The sequence below is a fragment of the Drosophila yakuba genome, chromosome 2L, assembly GCF_016746365.2.
Source record: "Drosophila yakuba strain Tai18E2 chromosome 2L, Prin_Dyak_Tai18E2_2.1, whole genome shotgun sequence".
In the NCBI taxonomy this organism is placed as follows: domain Eukaryota; kingdom Metazoa; phylum Arthropoda; class Insecta; order Diptera; family Drosophilidae; genus Drosophila; species Drosophila yakuba.
In genome coordinates, this window is record NC_052527.2 from 18,832,328 (window position 1) to 18,853,658 (window position 21,331).

Below are 21,331 nucleotides of genomic sequence, written 5' to 3' on the forward strand. Positions count from 1 at the left end.
TGTATGGAAAGGTACAATTCAAAAAATGTCCTAAAAATGCCATAACGCCTACAATTTGCTGACGGACAAAGATTAAGATGTCGGAAAACGCGAAAAACAATAGCTGCCTGCATTGCAGCGTATTCAGTACGAAATACCAGTACCAGGAGATCTTCGATGAGTTCGGAATTGAACTGGGACTGCAGTCCCTACTGGCCAAGCACTTCCTGTTCGAAGTGTCTCCCGATCCGCGGAAGCAGCAGCTTCTGTGCGAAGTTTGTGTCAACAATCTCATCCGCCTTTTTGATATTGATGAACTGGAAAGAGAAAGAGATGCTGCGAAGGATGTGGCTCAGTGCAAAGATCCCAAGGCGGAGGACCCCATCATCATTACCGAGGTCCATGCTTCACCAACTTCACCAGCTGCAAAGCCCGTCAAGAAAGCTGCGCCCTCCAGACCCTTGACTAAGGTCCTGCGACCAGTGCCCATTATTCCCATCCGGGAACCAAGTGCCCGGATAAGAAATAAAGCTGCTGCTGCTTCCCATGTAACACCTGATGCATCTAGATCTCCTGAGCCATCACCACATCCGTCTTCCCCAGAAGCTTCTGTCCTTAAAAACGATAATAATCTGGTTGTGAAAGTCGCAGATCAGGAGCAGTTCAGTGTCCTTATACAAAATATTCTGGACGAAGAAGAAGCTATTGTTGAGGATGACACCGCAGTGAAAGAAGAGTCCAGTGAAGCTGTCCCCGTGGAAACAGAAACCCCGGGTCAAATAGTCATCCTAAACAGCGAGGCTAGGGCAGAAACTAATCTGGATGAGAATGTTTACATATACGAGCATAATGGTTTGTTTGAATTCCAGTTTTTCCTTTCATTTACTAATTCCTAATATATTTCAGATGTTATGGATCCAAATTTGGACAATGTTAAGGTAAAACCAATAAGTTGTTCGTCTAGATTGGTAGCTCAAGCTGAAGAAAGTCAAAGCGATGATGACATCGACGAGGGAGAGACTAGCAATATTGTTCTGTTTAACTTTGTGGACATCAAAGAAAGTGGGTATACTGTCAAAATTAAAAGGCAATCACAATTCTATATATTAATCTATTTACAGAGGATGATGTTGATAATATACCAGAGTACTTGTCCACCGTGGTGAAGACACGCTTTGAAAAGTTGACATTTGAGTGGTGCACTGTGTGCAAGCACTGCTCCCTGAAGTGTCCCACATTCGAGAGCCTTCTTGGTCATTTGTTAAAGGCCCACAAAACACGAAAAGATGTCCATCAGTGTCCCATTGAAGGATGCAACAAGGAGTTGAAAGGTCGCAAATTCTTAGCCATGCATCTTGTTATGTTGCACGCACCAGTTGCTGAGTAACTAAATTAGCTAAAGGAGATATACATTTGTGATATAATTAATGCTTGTATTATCTAGAATTGCTATCTATGGCTGCTGTCCGGAATGTAAACTGACGTTTTCAAACATTTTGCAGTACAACAAGCATTCTTGTGCTCATGTAATTAAAAAAAAGCGAGGTATTCGCTCATTTTGTGAAATGTGTTCGCTAGAGTTTCCTTCTTGGAAGCGGTATGTTTATTTTCTCTTCAGTTGTTGCCGATATTAAAATTTGTTATATTTCTTTATAGTTTTAATTTCCACAACCAGTTCCATCTAGAAAAGCACAGACCTCGAGCGTGCTTCGTCTGTGACTATGCCAGTACAAACATAGATGAACTTTTCCAGCATTTGAATTATGCGCATGAGCCAGTGGGAACCTTATTCTGCGACCTGTTAGTATTACAAATTTTTGTTGGCTAACCTATTAATATTATTTATTTCTCCTCTAGTTGCGACCGTACTTTCCGGGACTCTTCTGTTTTTATGGAGCACAATAAGTCACATGCCAATGTTAGCAGCACGACCTACTCTTGCGGCGAATGTATGGCGAACTTTGAGTCGCGGGGTCGGCTAAATGGACACATGGTACGGTATTTCATGTATATTTGTCTAAAATCTTCCCATTTGAATATACTATGAGGTACAGTAATTGCATTCTTTATTTCAGAGAGCGATGCATGGGAGCGTAATAAGCTGTGAACTCTGTTCCCGCGAATTTGCCACTGAAGCTACTTACAATATTCACATGAAGAAGCATCTGATTATCGAAAAAGATGTGCACGTGTGCAGCACATGCGGTCTTTTAAGTGACAGCCGCGAAACCCTTCTTGCGCATGTGGAATCCGTGAAGACTGCCTGTTTTGGCTCCAAGATATACGTGGAACTCCTACGGGATGCTTATGTTTGCGAGTACTGCTCCTCGTACTTCAAAGAAAAGGACAGTCTCCAAGCCCATCGTGACTCCGGGGTACATAAGGATGGAGTGTTTTGGTGTCAGCCCTGCGGCAAAGAATTCGCGCATATGAAACTATATCGCCATCACCTTCGAAACTATCAACAACTTCGAGCGGACTCAACACATCGCAGGCTAGAAATTTGTGTTTACTACATGTGCGATCAAGAGGTGAGACGTCCTGCGCTTGATCGCAGAAAGTTGGGTCATAACATTATTTTCTTTTTTCTCAGAACTGCTCAGAGTCTTACGTGAACTGGAACTCCTTGTACACACACAAGCGCCGCACACACGAATCTTCAAATAAGCAAGCGGAGAAGAGTTCAAGGTCTGCCCAGGAATGGGTTTGTCAGTTTTGCTTAAAAGAATGCCGGTCCAAAATGTCCTTGTCCGTTCATGTGGCTAGGAGTCATAACAATGGTGAGTAATGTGTGAGTATGCTGTACTAAATTCTTCTTTATAATGCATAACTTTATATTTTAGATAACGTCACCTGTCCTTTATGCAATGCCTCATACAAGAGCCGTGATGCTCTGGCTAAGCACCATGCCTATTGGCATGAACCAATAGAGTGTCCGGAATGCTTTAAAATAGTCAAAAATCGACGGAATTATGATACTCATGTAAATGTTGTGCATTCGAATAAGAAGCGCTATTCTTGCAATGTCTGTCAAAAGGGGTTTTATCACAAAAGTGAAATGGAGGCTCATCAAAAGGTTGGTATGATAGACGACCGTAAACGGTTAATAATTACCATACCGTTTCTTCTTCAGCTTCATGGACAGTCTTACAACTGCGAACACTGCAGCTTCACCACCAGGAACAAAAAGTCCCTTTCTGTTCATGTTCTTGGTCAGCACTATAAGCGATTTGCTTTCGAGTGCAACGTGTGTAAGAAGAGGTTTGGACGCAGTCAGGGATTGAAGACGCACATGCAGCGAGCCCATGGGGATAAATACATGTGCCGCGACTACTTCGACGGCGGCTGTGGACGGACCTTTGTAAACAGTTCCCAGTTGAATGTGCATGTCCGAAAGGTCCACGACGGCATTATTTTGCTACAGGAGGATGTGGTTGAAGAGGACGAATGCATTACCGATGATGTTCCATCCACATCTAAAAAGCGCTGCCTTCGCTTAAGTGAAAACAATATTGAGTTTATAGAGGAAGCAGATGGCGATGATATAGAAATGGAAGAGGATGACGATGAAGACGACGATTTTATCGACGAGATCCAAGATCAGGACCCACAAAATTGAGGCTGGTAAATTTCGGTAAGATTTGCTGCTAAAACAGATTTATTTATTTAGTTTGATTTTCATTTGTTTGCTACCAGTTAATTGAACACAACTGATGTCCCAAAATGACATTAATATGCATTCCATAGTATATAATATATAATTCTAGTGATAATGTAATAGCAACGTTTAGCTAATTTCAATTGCATTTAACTAGCCAGAGTCTGGCGGAAGCAAATTCGATTTATTAAGCGTTGGTGTTTGGTCATTTAATTGCTGAAGATTGTGTGCGGAGCTTACCTGAAATTGATATTAACTTGTATTAAAAAAATTCTTAATGAAATAAAGCAAATTTTCCAAGTCTTACTGGGCTGATTGGTGTTATAACGATGGCGGTGCGCGTGGCACACTGCAGCAGAGCCGTGTCCTCGGTGGACTCATCACAGTCGCCATCGCCATCGGCATCCGCGTCCACATCCACTTCTACGCCAATATCACTGTCGATCTCCCAGGTGGGGAAATGATCCATTTCGCCCTCACAGTTGAGATCTTCCTCCTCGAAGTCCTCGTACTCATCGATTAATATAACTAAATGGGAGACATTTTGTGTTTAATTTCGGCTATATTTAGGTATATTTAAATTCTTTTACAAATCATATAATAATATAATAGTTCAAATTAAAGGAATTTTGCAATCTGCCGATATACATTTAATTCATAGTCCGTTATAAAAAGGAAAGGAAAAAAATACAAATAAAGAATAGCCAAATTAATGCTTTTAGATTTTATTTTGGTTCTCATTTTTCGAAAATAATAAATTAAATAGATATAGTTTCTAATTACTTGAACTATCTGGCGGCGTTGGCTTTGCACTGCTGTCCAGGGAATCGGCTCCCTCATCGGGTATAGTGATCCGTTGCTCCTGCTTGCTATACGGCTCCGATGTTGATCTATGAAGGCTGCAGAATTTCGGATATTTAGTCTGGTTATATGCGAATACAAAGATTTGTTTATTTCAAAACACACCTTAACGTAACACGTTTTTTGGTTCTATTCTCTAATTCAGTCATAAAAACATCATTGTGCTGCTGCTTCTCAGACCCCAATTGATATGAGTTTAGCACGGAAGACTGTACAAAGTGGATACATTTGCATCACATACTTCCAATTCAATTAATTAGATTGGGTATACCTTTGTATTGGTCGCTGTATGCTGCACATGCGGCGGCATGGGGGTTTGTGTGGCGATTGCATCGGTTGTGGTGGTAGGCGTTTGTGTGGCTGTCAGGGAATGCAGTTCGGTGATGTCTGGCGCCGAGGGATTCAGCAAGGGTGTGGTGGTCACCTGCTCCGGATGCACACTGAGTGCCGCTGTCCGTTTCCACACGTCGATCATCGCCAGGTTGTGGGCGTGGTGCAGGGGCTTGTGGCTAGGACTAATGGAATGTATTTTGGGCTTGGCTGGCAGCGGAAGAGCCAGGAATCTATCACGATCCTCCATGTAAGCCTTGATCAGAATGTCTAGCTTCTCTTCGATATCAGCGACCTATTAGTTGTTAGGGGAAACGAATAACATAATTGTTTATATGCTTTATTTGATTGTAGCTCACCTGCCGCTCGACTTTAACCACGCGGGAGGCTAGGCTTATTTTGGATGCATATACATCCTTGGCCTTGGACCCTTGTTTGCCCAGGATTTGATCCAGGCTGCGGACAAATTTTGTGTTAATTAGGTCAAGCGATCTTGTATATATTTCTTACCGCAAGTGTAGCATTTTAACGCGACCCAGCAAGTCCACGTGACCTTAAATATACAAATTGTTTTTAGATAATTTGGTAGGAAAGGTAAATGTATATTAACATTATTTTAGCTATACTAAAAATGATGTTTTTTTACCTTCCTTAATCTAAATTAATGATTCTTCTCTTATTGTACCCTTAGGGTATATAATGTATATATTGCAAAGTACATATGTAACAGTCGATCTGGTTATGTCCGTTTGCCCGTCCGTATAAACGTCGTGTTCTCGGAAACTGTTGGAGTTAGAAAACTATAACGCCCACAAAAGACCTAAAACTGCCACGCCCCACTTTTGAAAAATGCGTTGAATTATTTTTTCATTTTACCATTTTTCTTTTTAATTTTGTATCGATATGCGATACACAGACCGCTCACAACTGCCACGCCACTCAATAAAAAGCTGAGTAGCGGGAATGCGTCTTATTATTTTTTGGGCTACGTATCTAGACCCAAGATGACCCAGGAGTGGTACTCAATCTCCACTTACCGGCTGCGTACTGCTCCATGACATCCTTGACGTCGTAGGGTTTCAAGGCCTCCTTGAATTTTCGCCGAGCCACAAAGTACTTGAGCTGTGTGATGCAAAGGTACCATAGTTAAGGATCAAAACGATAGTTCAGTGGAGATACAGGGTATCCCCGTAGGCTGGACTCTTACCTTGCGTATGAACCTGATGGCGGTTTTGTGCCGGTTGGTTAGCTGCGTGCAGCGCGGCTCGTCCTCCTCATCTGCGGGCAATTTGTGAATCAGAGAGATTGGCTTGTGCGTTAGGTTTTGGTTGCTAGCTTCGCTTGTTGGTTATTGGTTTTTTGGATATGGTTAATCAAGTCAACGTCAACGCAAATATACAACAACACATACAAAAGTACCGTTACACACACATATGGAACAATTAGTAAGTACACATGGATTATCATCGATATATAAGGATAGAGAGCTTAGTTAGTTAGTTAGTGAATGCGAGGCCGTGGAATTCTCCAGCCCAGATACTGAAGCAAGCGTTGTGGTGTGAGGTGTCGCTGTGTGATGGATTGAGGGGAATGGATAATCAAGTGGGCCAGGTGTAACCAAATACCTACATCAACTACAAATCAAACCGGGGTAGGGATTCTCTATTGGGGGTGGACAGCATGCAACCCTAGCGCAGGCGAAGGAGATACTCTTGGAGATACTTTCGGAGATGCGATTTGCTGGTTCCACGCACTTGCCACGTCGATGGTTGGATTTGGGTTGCTGAATCCGGTCTCCAGAAAGTGCGATGCGGCCGCAAAGAAGCGACCCGTACGACCACTTCCCGGGCTACCACTGGGACTGCCTGGCTTGACGGGCAGCGGCAAGGTGTTGCTCCGCTGGCAAGTATCTTTGCGGACCTCATCCTCCTCCCGGCCAGCTTCTAGATCCTGATCGTTGGCGGGAGCCACACGTGGATTGCGCAGAGAAAGCGTCGAGCCCAAGAAGTTGCCGTGCAGAAAACCGTAGAGCACCACCGGAATGGTAAGGTTTCTCCTGGAACCACCGGCCTTGGCCCGCTCCTCAGCCTGATCCCCTTCCCCTTCGCCTTGCCCTCGACAATCCTGATCGCGATCAGGAAACTGGGCCAGGGAACCGGCGCTCAAGCTGAGCTTGCAGTTGCCCAGCGTCGCGGGATGGCTGGCTAAGTTAAATTAAGATTTCTAGATTATAGGACCCATTGGGAAGGGGTAGTCGTGTTAGGCAACCAACCAACAAACAACATAAATTCAAAGTTCAATCAATCTTATCTCTGGGATGCATTGGATTCACAACATTGACACAACCACAACACTCAAATACAATATAGTATGATATAATAATCGATTTTATCTTTTTTGAACATTCGTATTGTAGGACCTGGGGGAGAGGACCTTGTAGACTTACCGTCTGAATTTTTAATATTTTTTAAGCAAGTGGTTTCAGCAACTGAATCTTCACTGAAACTTGGATTCATGGATTTGCCGTTTTGTACTACCTCTGTAAAATTTCAAATCAAACGTTAAACTCGACAATCGAAACTCCACTCATTGCGAATCAGGGAAGCGTTCTGTAACTGTAACTGGAATCGGTTTGCCAATATATATTTATATATACATATATGTATAAACATATCTGCGATTCGAGAGACACGGTACGGTACACTCTGTTTATGGGTCGTACAATATTGAAACATTTAATACGGTTGCGAGAAGAAATCAAAAGGTTTGCGCCACAGTGAGAAATGAAAATATCCAACTTCTAAGAACAACAACGAAAAGGAAATCCTTTCGAGTGGTTAAATGTTTCTATACACAATTTAATTCGTTATTCACATTGTTTGTTGGTAAATTTAACTATGAACTTGAACTAAGTGGGAAACGTTTTTTGCATGGGGGTATCATTGTCCACATTAATGGCTTTTAACAAGTAATGATTGAATTCCTGTTAGATAGGTTTTGTTCGAAGCTCCCGTGTCGAATATTAATTTTTATACCCGTTACTCGTAAAGATAATATATTCGATGAAAAGTAAGTAATAGGTAGAAGGAAGCGTTTCCCACCTTATGAAGTGTATATATTGTTAATCAGAATCACAAGTCGAGTCGATCTGGCCATGTCTGCCCGACTGTCTGTCCGTCCAGATCTCAGGAATTATAAGGAATTGAGATTAAGAATGCAGATTCGTAATATGGCTACGCCCACTCTACGCCCACAAGTCTCACAAAACTGCTCCGCCCACACTTTGCAAAAATGATTTGAATTTTTTTTTTTTTTTTCAAATTTCTACTGGTATACCACGCCGCTGCTCACATCCACAAACCACACATTTGAAAAGTGTTTATCTTTTTTTTTATTTCCCAATTTCTTTCGATATGCCAGAAATATGTTGAATTTTCTTGTTCGCACTTTCACCAACTGAGTAACGGGTATCTGATAGTTGTGAAACGCGACTATAGCGTTCTTTCGTCTCTTTATTGTGTTTGCGATAGAACTAATAAAAAATATATAAGGCTTCAAGTCTATTTTTTCAATAGTGAATATTATTTTATAGTTACTTGATAGCATTCATTAAATACATATTGAATTGACTCATAATCCATATTCGTAATCCAAAACTTTAGTAATGGGCAAAGACAATATATAACTGCAATATTTCTATTAACATAAAAAAAAATGGCTAGTTTGGTTTATTGTTTGATTAATGACATGTTTATTGACATTTGTCCTAAGTGGGATTTATTGCAAAACGCTGCATGCACAACAGAATAAGAAGTTGGAAAGAAAAAGAGTGAAATGTTTTCCAACTTTTCTTATTTTTGCGGTCCCTTTATTAAGTATATGATTTATTTGGTGTTTCAAATATTGTTGTTTGTGTAATTAAAAAAAAAACCTTGGTCTTATTTGTTATTAATTCTTCAATAATAAAGGTGGAAAAAAACATGCTTTGGCCGTTCAGTGCGTTTCGTTGTTTTAAGGCAGCGGTTAAGTAAAATGTTCAAAACATTTTAAGAAATATGTTATATGTATAAAAAATTAATTTGTTTTAAATTAAAATTTTAATGTCGGTTTTTAGGTAGTCGTTTTAATAATTTAAAAGTATAATTTTTCAATTGGTATACAAATATTTGTTTAATTTCTGAATTCTGTAAAACACCAAAAGTGTAAGGAAGAAGTATAAGGAATATGAAAATAATTCCCACACCTTAGTAAAAATATAAAGTTTACAGACATCTTGAAATATTTAATGTTCTGAGCTTGTGAAACATGAACAATATAAATATCGTAACCGCATTACTTTAACGTTTGAAAACCATATCGAATTGAAAATCATTGTCTTATAGTCACAAAACGCACTTTAATATCCTAAAAAGCTGTAAGTGTGTGTGTGTGTGCAGGTGGACTGTGTGCAAACAGAAATTCGCAATGGAATGGAAATGGGAAACATAAACGAAAATCGGAAGGAGCTGCCCAATGGAACATCGACTTACCCAGGTTCTCCACGGACGCATTTATGTCCCGGATGGTGCGGGTGTACCTCGTAGATGCCCTCGTTGAGCCCGGCGGCTTGGACACTCCTCCGCCGTCGCCTCCTCCCGGTGTCTGGATCGTCTGGCTTTTGTGCCTCCGGATGGTGGGCAGTCGGGCCACGAAGGACGTGTTGTGCTTGAAGCTGGAGGACGCCCGTCTGCATCGAAGGGGTGGGAACAGAAGGTCTCAGTCAACACTCAAATATTGGCCTTTATCAAATGTATATGTATTCTTATAATAAAGAGATAGGTTATCTGGCAAATAGTTAACAGATACGACTGTGGTTCACAGTTATGGTGTGGGTGTGTAGCTGTGTGAGTGTTTGTGTAATTGCGCATACATACATAAAGTGCGAATAAAAATAATTAAAATTTGCATTTCGATGGTGAGGCAACAACATTGTATATCAATTCCAACATTTACTGGAGAGAAGTGAGGTGCTTAAAAGTCGACAAGTTTCCGACTACTAGCTACGCGTAACCCAAAATGAAAGCATCGCCTATCATAGCTCTGTTTACTGTGTATCTGAAATACAACGATTTTATCTGAATACACTGCTCGGTTTTGTCTGAGTGCTAACTATGATTCACCTTCCAAAACCTGGGTCTATACTTTCCTATCTTCGTGACCGAAGTTAAAATTTGCAAGAAATTTCTTGAGCTTGAATACAGGTTAAATAGTACAAATGTTTGGTTTAAAAGGTTAATGTACTTGCCGTTTACTTTTACTTAACATTTAATAAATTTGACATCACTACTAAAACAACAACTCACTCTAAAATCTTTCAAAAATATTTTTGAATTCGTATACTAAAAATTAAAATTTTTAAGGCGATGCCCTCATCGTTGAAAATCGGGACTGCGGTCAACGAGGTATGGAGGTGCTAGGAGAAAAACCTTACGAACGTAGGGAGGGAGTGAGTGGGTGGTGGTGTCTTCATTTCGCACGGATTAAAGGGGTAAAAGGAGCAAGAGAAAGAATCGAATAAAAAGCTTTTCACTCATTTGGCTTTATTGAACTCACGTGTTAATTATAGATTATACACACAATTATATGCATTTTTATGGAGTTTTTGGGCGCGAGGCAGCAGAACACACAAAATGAGAATCAATTCGTATCATATTGATTAATCGTTTTCGGTCTATGGGGTAAGTTTAAGAATTTAGCAAAAACGCATTTGAATGCAGCGAAAGACAGAGATGGAAAGACAAGGCGAAAGAGCGGGTGCGACAGAGAGGGAGATTGAGAGTGGTGCTGATGGTAGAAAAGCTGCGAATTAACTAGATTCAATTTAAATTTTAAATGTGGGAGCCATGTCTACTGATGTGGGTGCTTTTGGGGGCTGAGAAACACCGCCCGTACAGGTACAGAATGATTGTCAGATTGCTTGAGTCTTTGCTTGGCTTGATTTTGATTGCTTTTTGTTACGGTTATCAACTTTTACCTATATTCAGTTATGTTTTTTAATAATCGCTCCCAGTTTTCAGAACTGAAAATGTTTACAAAAATTATATTATCTATGGGAGTAAGTAAATTAAATAGAACAAAAGTGGTTAATCGAGTGGACAGAAGAAATACGGATAGAGAGACAGTCGGGTGGGTAGAGTTGCATATGCTAGGTATCTCTATTTCTACCTATGCGTGTTTCAGTTTGATCAGTGTTATTGTTCTGTACACATTAAGAGTTTTAAAAAGTTCCAATTGTGCTCTACATGACGAGATACCAAATTTAGCGCCTCTCTACGCGCTTCTCACAATTGTTAGGTCGCCAGCTAATAAACACTATCAAATTTTTCTTTGGTTATACACACCAATGCGAATAGTGTTTGCGTGTGTTTGTGTCAGTGTGCAAGTGTTTGTGACTGTGTAAGTGGTTTGTCGTTACTGTACAGTAGTTGTGGAACTTCTCTTCTGCAAAATACCCCCAAAAGATTCTTCAGTTTCATTTAAATGTCCCGCCCCGAAAAGGATCAGTCGAATTTAAGGCAATACATACGAAGCTGGCGGACTGGGCAGGGCCACCCGGTGGATGTTCCACGTAGCCACCGATACGGAATGCTCGTCGGCCGCATAGCATCTCCACACGGCCTGGATGAGAGTGGCTGCTGGCTGGCGACGCCGAATCATGTGCTTCTGCCGCTGCTGCTGCTGGACCTTCAGAGCGAAACCACTGCCCAGGATGCCCTAAAATGATAATAAAATGAAGGCATGAAGTAGACTTGTAATGATGTGTTGGCAAATCAACCTAGGCTGCGCCTCTATCATTGATCGATAAGAATAGTAACACAGCACTACAATATTGTTAATAAAAAACGTTATATAAAGTGGACTTACCGCAGGCAAGGCGAAGAAGGATATTCCCAGAAGGGCACAACAGGAAGCAATTAGCTTGCCCTGCCAGGTGATCGGCACCATATCTCCATAGCCCACCGTGCAGAGTGTGATCTAAAATCGGAAGTATGGACTAGTACTGGGATTATTGGAAGGGGTTTGTAGAACTCACCACACCCCACCAGAGGGCTTGGGCGAAATTGCTAAACTTATCATTGACGTCCTTCTCCCACATATAGACCAGGAATGATGCAAAGATTAGACCTAAGAACCCTATGTACATGGTTGTGATCAGCTCCTGCAAGACAAAATATATATGTAGGTAAGAAATAGTTCAAGACTTTTAAGATAAGACATTTAATTAATTGTAAACCAAGTGTTCTTTAGGTCATTGAAGTGCACTTGTCATCCCGATAACGATAAAGAAGTGATCTTATTAAGACCCTAATCAAAGGGAACTTGAAAAACTACGTTCAAGGTGCAAACTTGGAATGCAGGCTTACCTGCCTATGTGCGTATACAACCGAACCGAGCAGCTTCCAGGTGCCGCCCCGCCGATCCATGCGCACCATCCGAAGGATCTGAAAGAACCGGAGTCCACGTAAAGCACTCGTGGCGAACACCTGGCCCGAGGTGCCCATTCCTAATACTACAATTGAGGCTAAAATGGTGACAATATCTGGAACGCAGATTTCGCTTTTAGTCATTTATATAATTTTTTGTGTTATTGTTACTAACCTATAATACAGAATGGTCGCTTCACGAACTTCAGTCGACCCAGGCATCCCTGGTATCGCGATCGGCAGCCCGATGACCAGAGTCGAGCTCCGAACTCCATTGTGAACCAGATAACCACCAGGATCTCCATGCGGAACAGGATGTAGACGGCGTCCTCTTCGTACTCCTTGATGGTGGAAAACACACTGAGCGCCAGGCAGGTGAACACCATCAGGAATCTAAAAAAAAATGAGAAATCAAAAGATTTCGTGAAAGATTCGAATAACATAACATAAAGCATGAAATTACATAGTAATATATTAAATACTTGTACCTAATGTTATTTTAAAAAACTAATACTTTGAGAATTGCGCTTTTTTAAGGCGAAGCATAATAATACACAATAATGCACAATAAAAACTTTATTTTCAGTGTACTTACACCATCACATGGTAGAAGATGGCGTGAAGGCCGCGCGGCCGCTCCAGGAAGTTGTACAGGCGACTCTGGAGGCGCCGGTAGCGAACATCGCGGCGGGTGCCGCGGTTGTAGTTCAGCGGCTTTCCTAGGAGTGACATTCGCGGTTGCAGGATTCGTTCCGAGTTCGGCCTGCCCGGTCTACATTTCCTGCAATTCCAGAGGTTTAGAAGCTTAGTATTTGAATTTGCTGCATTGTGGTGATCAATTTAGGTGCTATTATAGTTTCAAGTGTACCCCTTGTACCCCCTTATGTCGTAGAAGGCATAAATATCGTTGTCCGGATCCATTCTGATCTCATTCCACCCCGCTGAGTTATCGGAAAATCTCGGCAAATATTTTTGACACTTCGCACACGTCTGGCTCCAACGACGATTGAACCGCAACTCGATCGACGGGCGAGCGATGGCCGGTTAAAAAACCTTCCTTAACAACTAGACTTTGAAAACCTCATGTGTAAATTTTATTAATTATCTACATAAACAGTTTTTTCGTTCCACACACCTTGCATTTTTACGACAGCAAAAGTCTGCGTAGACCTCTATTTGATTTGTTTTAATAAATACCCCATATACCCAAGTATATTGCACCTCGTCATCAACAGAGCTCCATAAAATTGCGCACATTTTAGCGACGTTTTCGTCGTTTCGTTTTGGATCACCTTCGCCGTTGTGGGCGGGTCAGGTTCGCTTTAGTCACGATCTCTCGACTTTGTCTTTGCCCAACGTGCTCCCAATCGATCCTACGTCATTAACATTAGGCACTTGCCATACCCCAGCCCAAACAACCTAAATATGGGTGAGTTTCGGCCATTCGTTCAGGGAGTGCTGGAAAACTACCAGCCGCTAATAGGAGAGTTCTACTTGATATTGGTAGTGGTATTGGATTCCAAATGGTTTCAGTCGTAGGACACAAAATAGAACGGTAACTAACCGGCAGGTTGTAGGATCAGATACATCCCTCTGAACAGTATTCTCAATTCAATAGTTTTAAAACATTTTTCATATGGTAAGAGCTTTGAAATTACAATAAATAAGAAAAGTATTAAATGTTAGTAAAACAGAGGTCGTTTAATAAGGAAATCTAAATAAATTGCTTTTGTCATGATTACTGACGTGTAAGAAATGCTATTTTATAAGACAAACCACAAAGAAACTCAACAGAAAAATAATAAAAGCTTCTCATCGTTGAGTTACTTGATAAATCAATAAATGAATCGACCATAAATAACTTTAGATGAAAGAAAAGCAAAAATCGTGATTTCACTGGCCAGAACGTAAAGCTTCCCTGCTAAATATTAAATATCATGCAGTTGTGATCAAAGTAAGGATACTGCTTGCATTGTAAAATGCTTAAAAAAGATTCCAATTTTCCAACACACACAATTGGTTTAGAAAAATACATATTTTATTTGATCATCAAATATTAAGGGTCAGTAGTTTAAAAGTTATAGGTATTTAGAATTTAGGAGGGTTAACTACAAAGTAATCTAAAAAAATCCAGAATTTTACTAGTAAAACATTTATTTAAATATCACAAATGTTAGTATTACAGTTACATCTTACTTGTAAGCTACCTGTATTTTGGAGAATATTATTGAAAAATAATTGACATAAATATTTTAATTTTTTATTTCTGCAATATATTTGACTAAAAATGTTTAAAATTAAAAACATCTGCTACTATTTTGAGCACTAGTGTCCATTACAGAAATGTGTTAAGTGGACATATAACCATCATAGGTAGTTATTGTTCGGCTAATTGTATGTGGGAAGCGGGAGAGCTAGTTCTCAGGTCTCTTGTGCGGCAACTTTTTAAAGCTCCCCGCGAGTGAGTTAATTGCAGTGTTGAAGTAAGTTCAGTAATCGACATCGGGATCGCGAAAGCTCCCCACTGTCCCCAATCCGCGGACGTGTGCCTGTGTGGGGGTGTTTCCAGTTTGCTCTATGAGTCATATCTTATCTGTCAGCGATCCCCCGCGAAAAGTGCTGCCCATTACCATAAAACGAGGAGAGTGGTTAAATTTTAAAATTGTTTAATGCATTCTTGTTTGTTTTTTGTTTGTTTTTTTTTTTTTTTTTTTGTTGTGGTTTGTATTTCTATTTTGTGTGTGGCTTAGGTTAGGCAGTAATTAAAATATACGATGTGGGTGCGCAGTGATGCTCGCTTGGCCATTTTCAGAACGTATGTACACAGTTGTTCGTCGGGGAGAACAGAGCGGCACTAACAGTAGAGTAAAGTACGTTAAGTATATGTAAATGATTCGTGTACAAGATCACAAGTTGTAGCACCAGGCGGGGACGAAGCGCGGTTCGGGTTAATGGTAATCCTTTCCAGATCCGGAAGCATGTAGCCCATCTCCTTGCGCCTCACTTCTTGGCATCGATGATGATCTCGTCGCCCGACTGGATGTTGTAGCTGTACAACTGTTTGTTGGGGAACCGCATCTCCTCCGGCCCGAACTCCTTGTAGTCCTGATCCAGGTAGTAGAGGCGCATCTTGTTTGGCGCCAGACCCACCAGCTTCTCCAGCTTCACCTTCAAATCGTTGACGGTCAGATAGATGTCCACGAACCGACTCTCGCTCACGTCGTTGTAGGTGAACAGGACCTTAACCCGTTTGTCCGGTTTCAGGCTCACATTGACCAAGGGATCCAGTTTGCCATGGATCCGCAAGAGCTCTTCGTAGCGCGCAGGTCGCTCATCCTCCGGTTTGTCCATATAATATCTGACAAAAGCACGCTCCGAGTCCACGCGCTCGTCGTTGCTGATCTTGCCGCCTCCGTTGAGCATCTCCACATTAGGCAACCGGGCTATCAGGAGCTGCCTCCTCTCGTGCTCCGTGCACTCCAGACTTTCCCAGAGTGGCCAGTGTTTTACACGGAGATTGCGTAGCTCGCCAAACTTGGCCAGCTCATCGATGGCGGCCCAGCTATCCAGTTGGGCGGAACTCAAGTTCAATAGCCTCAGGCTGGGGAAGTATCTATGGGTCTCGCTACTCTCCTCGGCCTGCAGCGATTTTATGGGACAGTCTGCCAGAACGAGGGCCTCGAGGTTGGGAAACAGTCGGCCCAGCCGACAGATCTCCTGCCAGTGCTCGACGGGATTGCCGGTGAAATGCAGAGTCTTTAGAGCAGGATGGGCTTTGGTGATTCGCCGCTCGGTTTCCTCTGGCGTTTCCGTTTCCTGCAGCCGCTGCTCCGCCTCCTCGGCATCGATCAACACCTGCCTGTAGTTGTTCAGGCTGAGATGCAGTTCCTGGAGCACGGGCAGATTCTTCAGCAGGGCATCCACGCAAGCCCAGTCCAAGTAGGTGCCGTTCAGCACCAGGCTTTTCAGATTGATCGTGGGAGCCGTGGGCAACGAGCCGATCGGACTGGCCAGCTGGTTCTTGCTCAGGTTGAGGAACTCAATGCGCGGCATGTGCTCCAGTATGCTGAAGACCTCCGACCAGTCGCTCAGCTTGTTCTGGGCCAGATCCAGTTCCCTCACCCGCTGGCACTTCTCCCGGATGCTGTCGAAGTCCCCGGCCGAATCGATGTCGCAGTCGTTGAGGACCAGCAAGGCTGGCACACTGGTCAGCGGGGATAGGCGGGGTATGAAGATGGAGAACTCCATGCGCCCGCCGCACTTGGTGACCGTAAAGTCATTGGGCAGGTCGCTTCGTTTGTGGAGTTCCGGTTGGTGGGCATTCTCAAACTCGCATTCTGCGAAGTACTTGCGCTCCAGCGCCTCCAAAAGGGAAGGCATAGCGAATGCACTTTCGATGATTTCTTACTTTATGTGGGATTGGTTTTGGATCCCCTATATTTATTTGGGGTTTACTTATTTTGCCCCCTATTGATTTTCCACTTTTCCTCGCTCATAGACTTCTCCCTGCCCCGTTCTGTGTTGGCTATGATGCAATTTTTCAGTTTTGCGCAGTTGCAGTCTTCATTGATTTTAAACAAATTATTGCGCACGTTTCGCGTTCGTTGTGTTTCTTGTTTTTTCCGTTAAATATTGCGCACTAATTTAAGACTTTTTTGACTTCGACGTGCTTCGATGTTAAAAAGATCGTAACAAAGAAACCAAAGTGCGTTGGTCTGTGCTGGTTTTTGTTTCTGTTTTTCCTTTTGATTGTATTTATTTCGGATCTCTCCGCCAGCTTAGATGCGTTTTCCCTTTGTTGTCGTTTTGTGTTTGTCGCTGCTGCCTAACCTTTGTCGCAGTGGCCAGCTTTTCCGCTTTTCCGCTATTCAGCTTGTCTACTATTCTGCTTTTCTGCCTTTTTGAATCGCTCTCCGTCCGCTCGCAGTGCCACCAAGCGCTCAACTAACCACCGAGAACCGCGCCAACTCCTCGGCGGTCGGTGGTGCAGCAGTCAGTGCCTATGCCTATCTGTGTGTGCGCGTGTGTATATGGGTGAGTTGTGTGCTCGTGTTCGCATTCGGATTCGGATTCTGGCCTGTTTAGTGCTTTTCGTGTGTAGGTCGCTCGACATGCGCACAGGAGCGGTTCGGGCCTGAAGAGGGCAATTCCTGGGCATTCAGGGCCAGCGAGGATAATTTTCAGTACCATAAATGCGATAAGTTCTCGTCTGATGTGCGTCCGAAACCCGATCAGACAAGAACTTATCGTTTAATTTTGATAAAAGCTACCAAATACAAAAAAAAAAAACCCTGGGGCGTTCTACTCACGGCCCCCTACTACAAGGGTTTGTAGACGTATTAATACATTTAAAAAAATACAATAAAATCATCGTAATTTGTAAACAATTTTTGATTTTTTTTGTGTCATATATATGAATTTATGTAAATAATTGATAACTCATAAAAAATGGGACTTAGACTTCTTATAAAAAAGAAAGCATGGTGGTCACAATGGATGTTAGACATGTTAAACAAATTTTAAGAGGCATAACTGTTAGAAGCATCAAAAATTAACATGCTAACTCTATAGATCTTGTATAATGTTGGCTAGCGTATAAACTGGTGCTTTTCTATAAATCGAAAATTGACGATGGGCCCCATTTCGGGCGCTGCGTTCGTTCGCCCCCCATGTAAATGCTTTGACAGCGACCTTGCCGCCAAAAATAAATACGCTGTTTCAATTACGAAATTTTGTTTAAACTAAGACAGCAGAACAAATTATTTGTTTGGCTTGCTCTCGCTTATTTTTTGGGGTTTCTGGCGCAGGCGAAACCAAAGATAGACTGCTGGGGAGGGTGGGGATATATTAAAAATAAATAAATACATTTACAATGACCTTGACAGGCGCCCTAGAAAATAGAGTAGCAAACCCGATATTCTTTTGATTGTCAACTTGGGCGCCTTTATTTTCCCCGTGGAAAGTGAGTGCGCCTCTGGCGGACCATGATGAAAACCAGTTATAAAGTCAATGGTCATGCCACAGTGGGTACTCATTACAAGTGACAGGTGGCCAATTGCGATCCCGCGCCACTGTTGCAATTGCAAGTATCATGGGGCTGTGCAAATAAATTTATTAAATAGATTGATTTAAATTTCGTGTAACCTTGCACCTCATAAAGTGGCGTTACGTTGGGGTGGAATGTTGCATGACAGGGGGCTCTACTTTAGAGCTAAAAAGGTGCGCAATAGATTCACAGGAGAACGAAGGGAGGGGGTGGTGCAGCTGTAAGTGAACGGGGTTCAGAGAGCGGGAGAGCAGAGCCCCCATTTACCAACAAAGCTCTCTCGCACTCAGCTGGGTGGGCTTTGTTGTCCCACGAAAACAAAGCAAAAACAAACCAAGCAGTAGGGGGGAGAGGAAGTCAGCACTCACATGTTTGTTTGCATTACGGTGCTTCAGCGAACAACAAAAATTACGCAGCACTTGCTCTGTAGCTTTGGCAGCCACCAGCTGATTGTGTTTGGGCAGGAAAGCTCCGTACGTTTCCCCACCATGCCCCACCATACCCCTCCAACCAACCACCACCTCCGATTTGGACCCCAAAAAAGCTCTTGCGCCATGTGCAACACCAATCCACAAACAAAGAGCAAACAGATGGCAGCACTGTGTCCGTTCTTTTGTGCTTTCGTTTGTCATTGGGGGGCGTTATGGTCCGAGTTGTTGTAACGCCGTCACCAAATCGAAGGTTTCGCCACACAGTGTGGCCTCACTAAAGGAAACAATCAGTTAAGGTCTTTGACATTTTTTAAACGTGTGTTCCAAAGATAAGATTGTTTATGCTTGATATACTTTAATATATGTGTATAATAATAAGTTAAAATTTATTATTACATTTTAGTGAATATTTTTTAATATAAGTCCCATGACCAATTTTAACATAAAAATGTAAAATGTCTCTAATAATAGTGTTATGTTGAATAAATGGAATTTAAACGTGTGTTTCAAAGATAAGGGTGTTTATGTTTGATATACATTAATATATGTGTATAATTATTAGTTAAAATTTATTATTACATTTTAGTGAATATTTTGTAATATAATGATCAATTTTAGAATAAAATTTTAAAATGTCTATAATAATATGTGTTATGTTGAATACATGGAATTTATTTGAAACAAAAAACTTTTAACACTTGGCTACGTTTTAGAACTAAATAGAGATATCTCTACCATCAGGTGCAATCTGAGCAATATTTACTTTAAATAACCACTAGCACACAGTTCACCAAAGTGGATGCGATGCATTTAGAACTAATTTCACAAACTGATATTCGTATGTAAATTAGATTCACTGCGCTTCGCTTTACAGAATTTGGAGTCGGGTGTTTTTTTTCCGTTGTGCACACTACCGTTTCGCATGACTGGAGACAATTTGCAAATATTTCACTGTTCAGACTTCCATAAATATGGGTGCTCGATAAAAGTGCCTGTACACACATGCGAGCTAATACTACGGATTGACAGCCAGTTGCAAATGGGTCAATGTCTGAGGAGGGTTCAATCAGGCTCCAGTAATATTTCACTTTCCATTCTTTACCTACTGTCCTTGTATGAAAGGAGTTTCGGTAATATGAGAAATGGAAAAGTCAAAATTGTTGACAGCTTCAAAAAAATACCTGTGAATTATAAACTATCTTGCATATACGTAGCTTTGTCTGCAAGTGTTATAAATTTAAATAAATTGGGTTGCGTGGGGATTATTTATTCAAGTATTCATTAAAGATATTGATATAGATCTAACATTCTCACCTCACCTGTCATTGAAATCTGTTTAAAGTAAATATGGGTCATTTAAAATATGCAGCTACGCCCTGAAACCATAAACAAGTATTGACTATATTCGATGCGTACCTATAAAAACCAAACCCTATATACATGTAGATTTTATCAAGTATTAAGTGGAGTTACGCATATAGTAAATATAATTCGGAGAACTAAGAGCAATGAAAAAAATCATTTTACTATTTTTAGTTTTAATATTAATACATATTTTGATTGATCTTAGCAGTGGCATAAAACCTTAAAAAAAATTTCAGATATACTGAACCAACTTTGCCACCCAAAACCATAAAAAGCTTTGATGCAAAGGGACATTCACTCCTATACTATTCGCATTATGGAGCTCTTAACCCCAGAAGTCAATCACTTAAGTAGGCCTGAACCTGTGCTATGTAGCCAAGATGGGGACTTGTGTGTGTTTGCATATATCAAGTCATCAATTATGCCAACGACCCACATCTTGTGATTTCTTGTTTTTGTGTACGTCGCCAATTCCTCACCACTTAGCATTGCTTCTATATTTAACAAAATCGTTGGGACTTTTGCGCTTAGACTTGTTGGCGTTTTCGCGATGTGCGATAAGGCATAGTTTGAAAATATTTTCGTTAGGGTTCGCCGGCGAAAGCAGAGCAACAAATAAGTCATTTGTCAATAGAATTTTTCTTTCATTTGACTCCTTTTTCCCTGTGGCCATAATTCAGTCTAGTCCTCTGGGCCACAGGTCATTTTGCCCATCAACGTCGTGTATCTTCTATCTATCATATATTACATATCATGCATCATGTATATCAGCTAAATTTATTATATGCTGATCTATATGCGCATTGATTTTCCTTTATTGGGGTTTGCTCGTGAAGATGGATGCGTTTGGGGTAATTAGGAATTTTCTCTTGCTTCTCAGCGGTATAAATATTGCTTTTATGGCCACAAAAGCGCTGGCTCTTGTTTACATATGGGATCGGCACAAAGGCCTGGTATAATCCAGCCCATTGAATTTTCAAATCGATTGCGTCAATTAATGCAGAAACTAGACGAGTTCTTGTGGGCCGGTCGTAAAGTTTCTAAAATTTGTGCTGGTGTCTGCAGCGTTTAACGACTTTAAAGCGAATGGCACACAACCTCAGCAATGGCAGCGTAAACAATGACATGAAATGGCACAATTTCTCCCGGCAACATCTTTATTTTTTATCTCCTTTGTCTCCTTCAGAGTCTAGACGGA

At 41.5% G+C, this 21,331-nt stretch overlaps 3 protein-coding genes and 1 long non-coding RNA gene across 17 annotated transcripts in view; 2 read left to right on the forward strand and 2 right to left on the reverse strand.

Moving 5' to 3' along the window:
* Positions 1–77: 77 nt before the first annotated feature.
* On the forward strand, positions 78–3,937 carry LOC6528876 (zinc finger protein 814). 3 transcript variants are annotated; one of them, XM_015198614.2, is made up of 11 exons: positions 78–831; positions 886–1,041; positions 1,101–1,362; positions 1,424–1,576; positions 1,636–1,779; positions 1,837–1,972; positions 2,055–2,510; positions 2,573–2,759; positions 2,823–3,055; positions 3,113–3,613; positions 3,676–3,937. In XM_015198614.2, exons 1-10 carry the CDS (start codon positions 78–80, stop codon positions 3,596–3,598), a joined length of 2,967 nt encoding a protein of 988 aa, XP_015054100.1. In that variant the 3' UTR covers positions 3,599–3,613; positions 3,676–3,937. The 3 variants fall into 3 exon arrangements, with proteins under 3 accessions (XP_015054100.1, XP_039227333.1, XP_002089908.1); XM_039371399.1 differs by having other exon boundaries at positions 3,113–3,603; XM_002089872.3 differs by having other exon boundaries at positions 3,113–3,937.
* The window catches only part of LOC6528877 (potassium voltage-gated channel subfamily KQT member 1), a 38,723-nt gene continuing 21,000 nt past the window's right edge, over positions 3,609–21,331 (reverse strand). Inside the window, exons 1-20 of one of the 12 annotated variants that reach the window (XM_039371395.2) lie at positions 13,160–13,296; positions 12,887–13,072; positions 12,467–12,684; positions 12,232–12,407; positions 11,901–12,026; positions 11,732–11,842; positions 11,394–11,581; positions 10,842–10,886; positions 9,358–9,554; positions 7,275–7,367; positions 6,583–7,032; positions 6,036–6,106; positions 5,866–5,950; positions 5,339–5,381; positions 5,188–5,284; positions 4,770–5,123; positions 4,604–4,707; positions 4,421–4,536; positions 3,945–4,165; positions 3,609–3,877 (exon numbers count right to left, since the gene is read on the reverse strand). In XM_039371395.2, coding sequence (XP_039227329.1) covers positions 3,791–3,877; positions 3,945–4,165; positions 4,421–4,536; positions 4,604–4,707; positions 4,770–5,123; positions 5,188–5,284; positions 5,339–5,381; positions 5,866–5,950; positions 6,036–6,106; positions 6,583–7,032; positions 7,275–7,367; positions 9,358–9,554; positions 10,842–10,886; positions 11,394–11,581; positions 11,732–11,842; positions 11,901–12,026; positions 12,232–12,407; positions 12,467–12,684; positions 12,887–13,072; positions 13,160–13,212 — 3,021 coding nt within the window. In that variant the 5' untranslated portion in view covers positions 13,213–13,296 and the 3' untranslated portion in view covers positions 3,609–3,790. The other 11 variants (XM_043206866.1, XM_002089873.4, XM_015198743.3 and 8 more) reach the window with 11 other exon arrangements.
* On the forward strand, positions 11,746–12,224 carry LOC26536341. Its single transcript, XR_006245119.1, has 3 exons — positions 11,746–11,885; positions 11,968–12,050; positions 12,106–12,224. It is a non-coding gene; the product is annotated as an uncharacterized LOC26536341 (long non-coding RNA).
* Positions 14,941–17,569, reverse strand: LOC6528878 (tubulin-specific chaperone cofactor E-like protein). Its single transcript, XM_002089874.4, has one exon. The coding sequence runs from the start codon at positions 16,669–16,671 to the stop codon at positions 15,292–15,294; it is 1,380 nt and encodes a 459-aa protein (XP_002089910.1). The 5' UTR covers positions 16,672–17,569; the 3' UTR covers positions 14,941–15,291.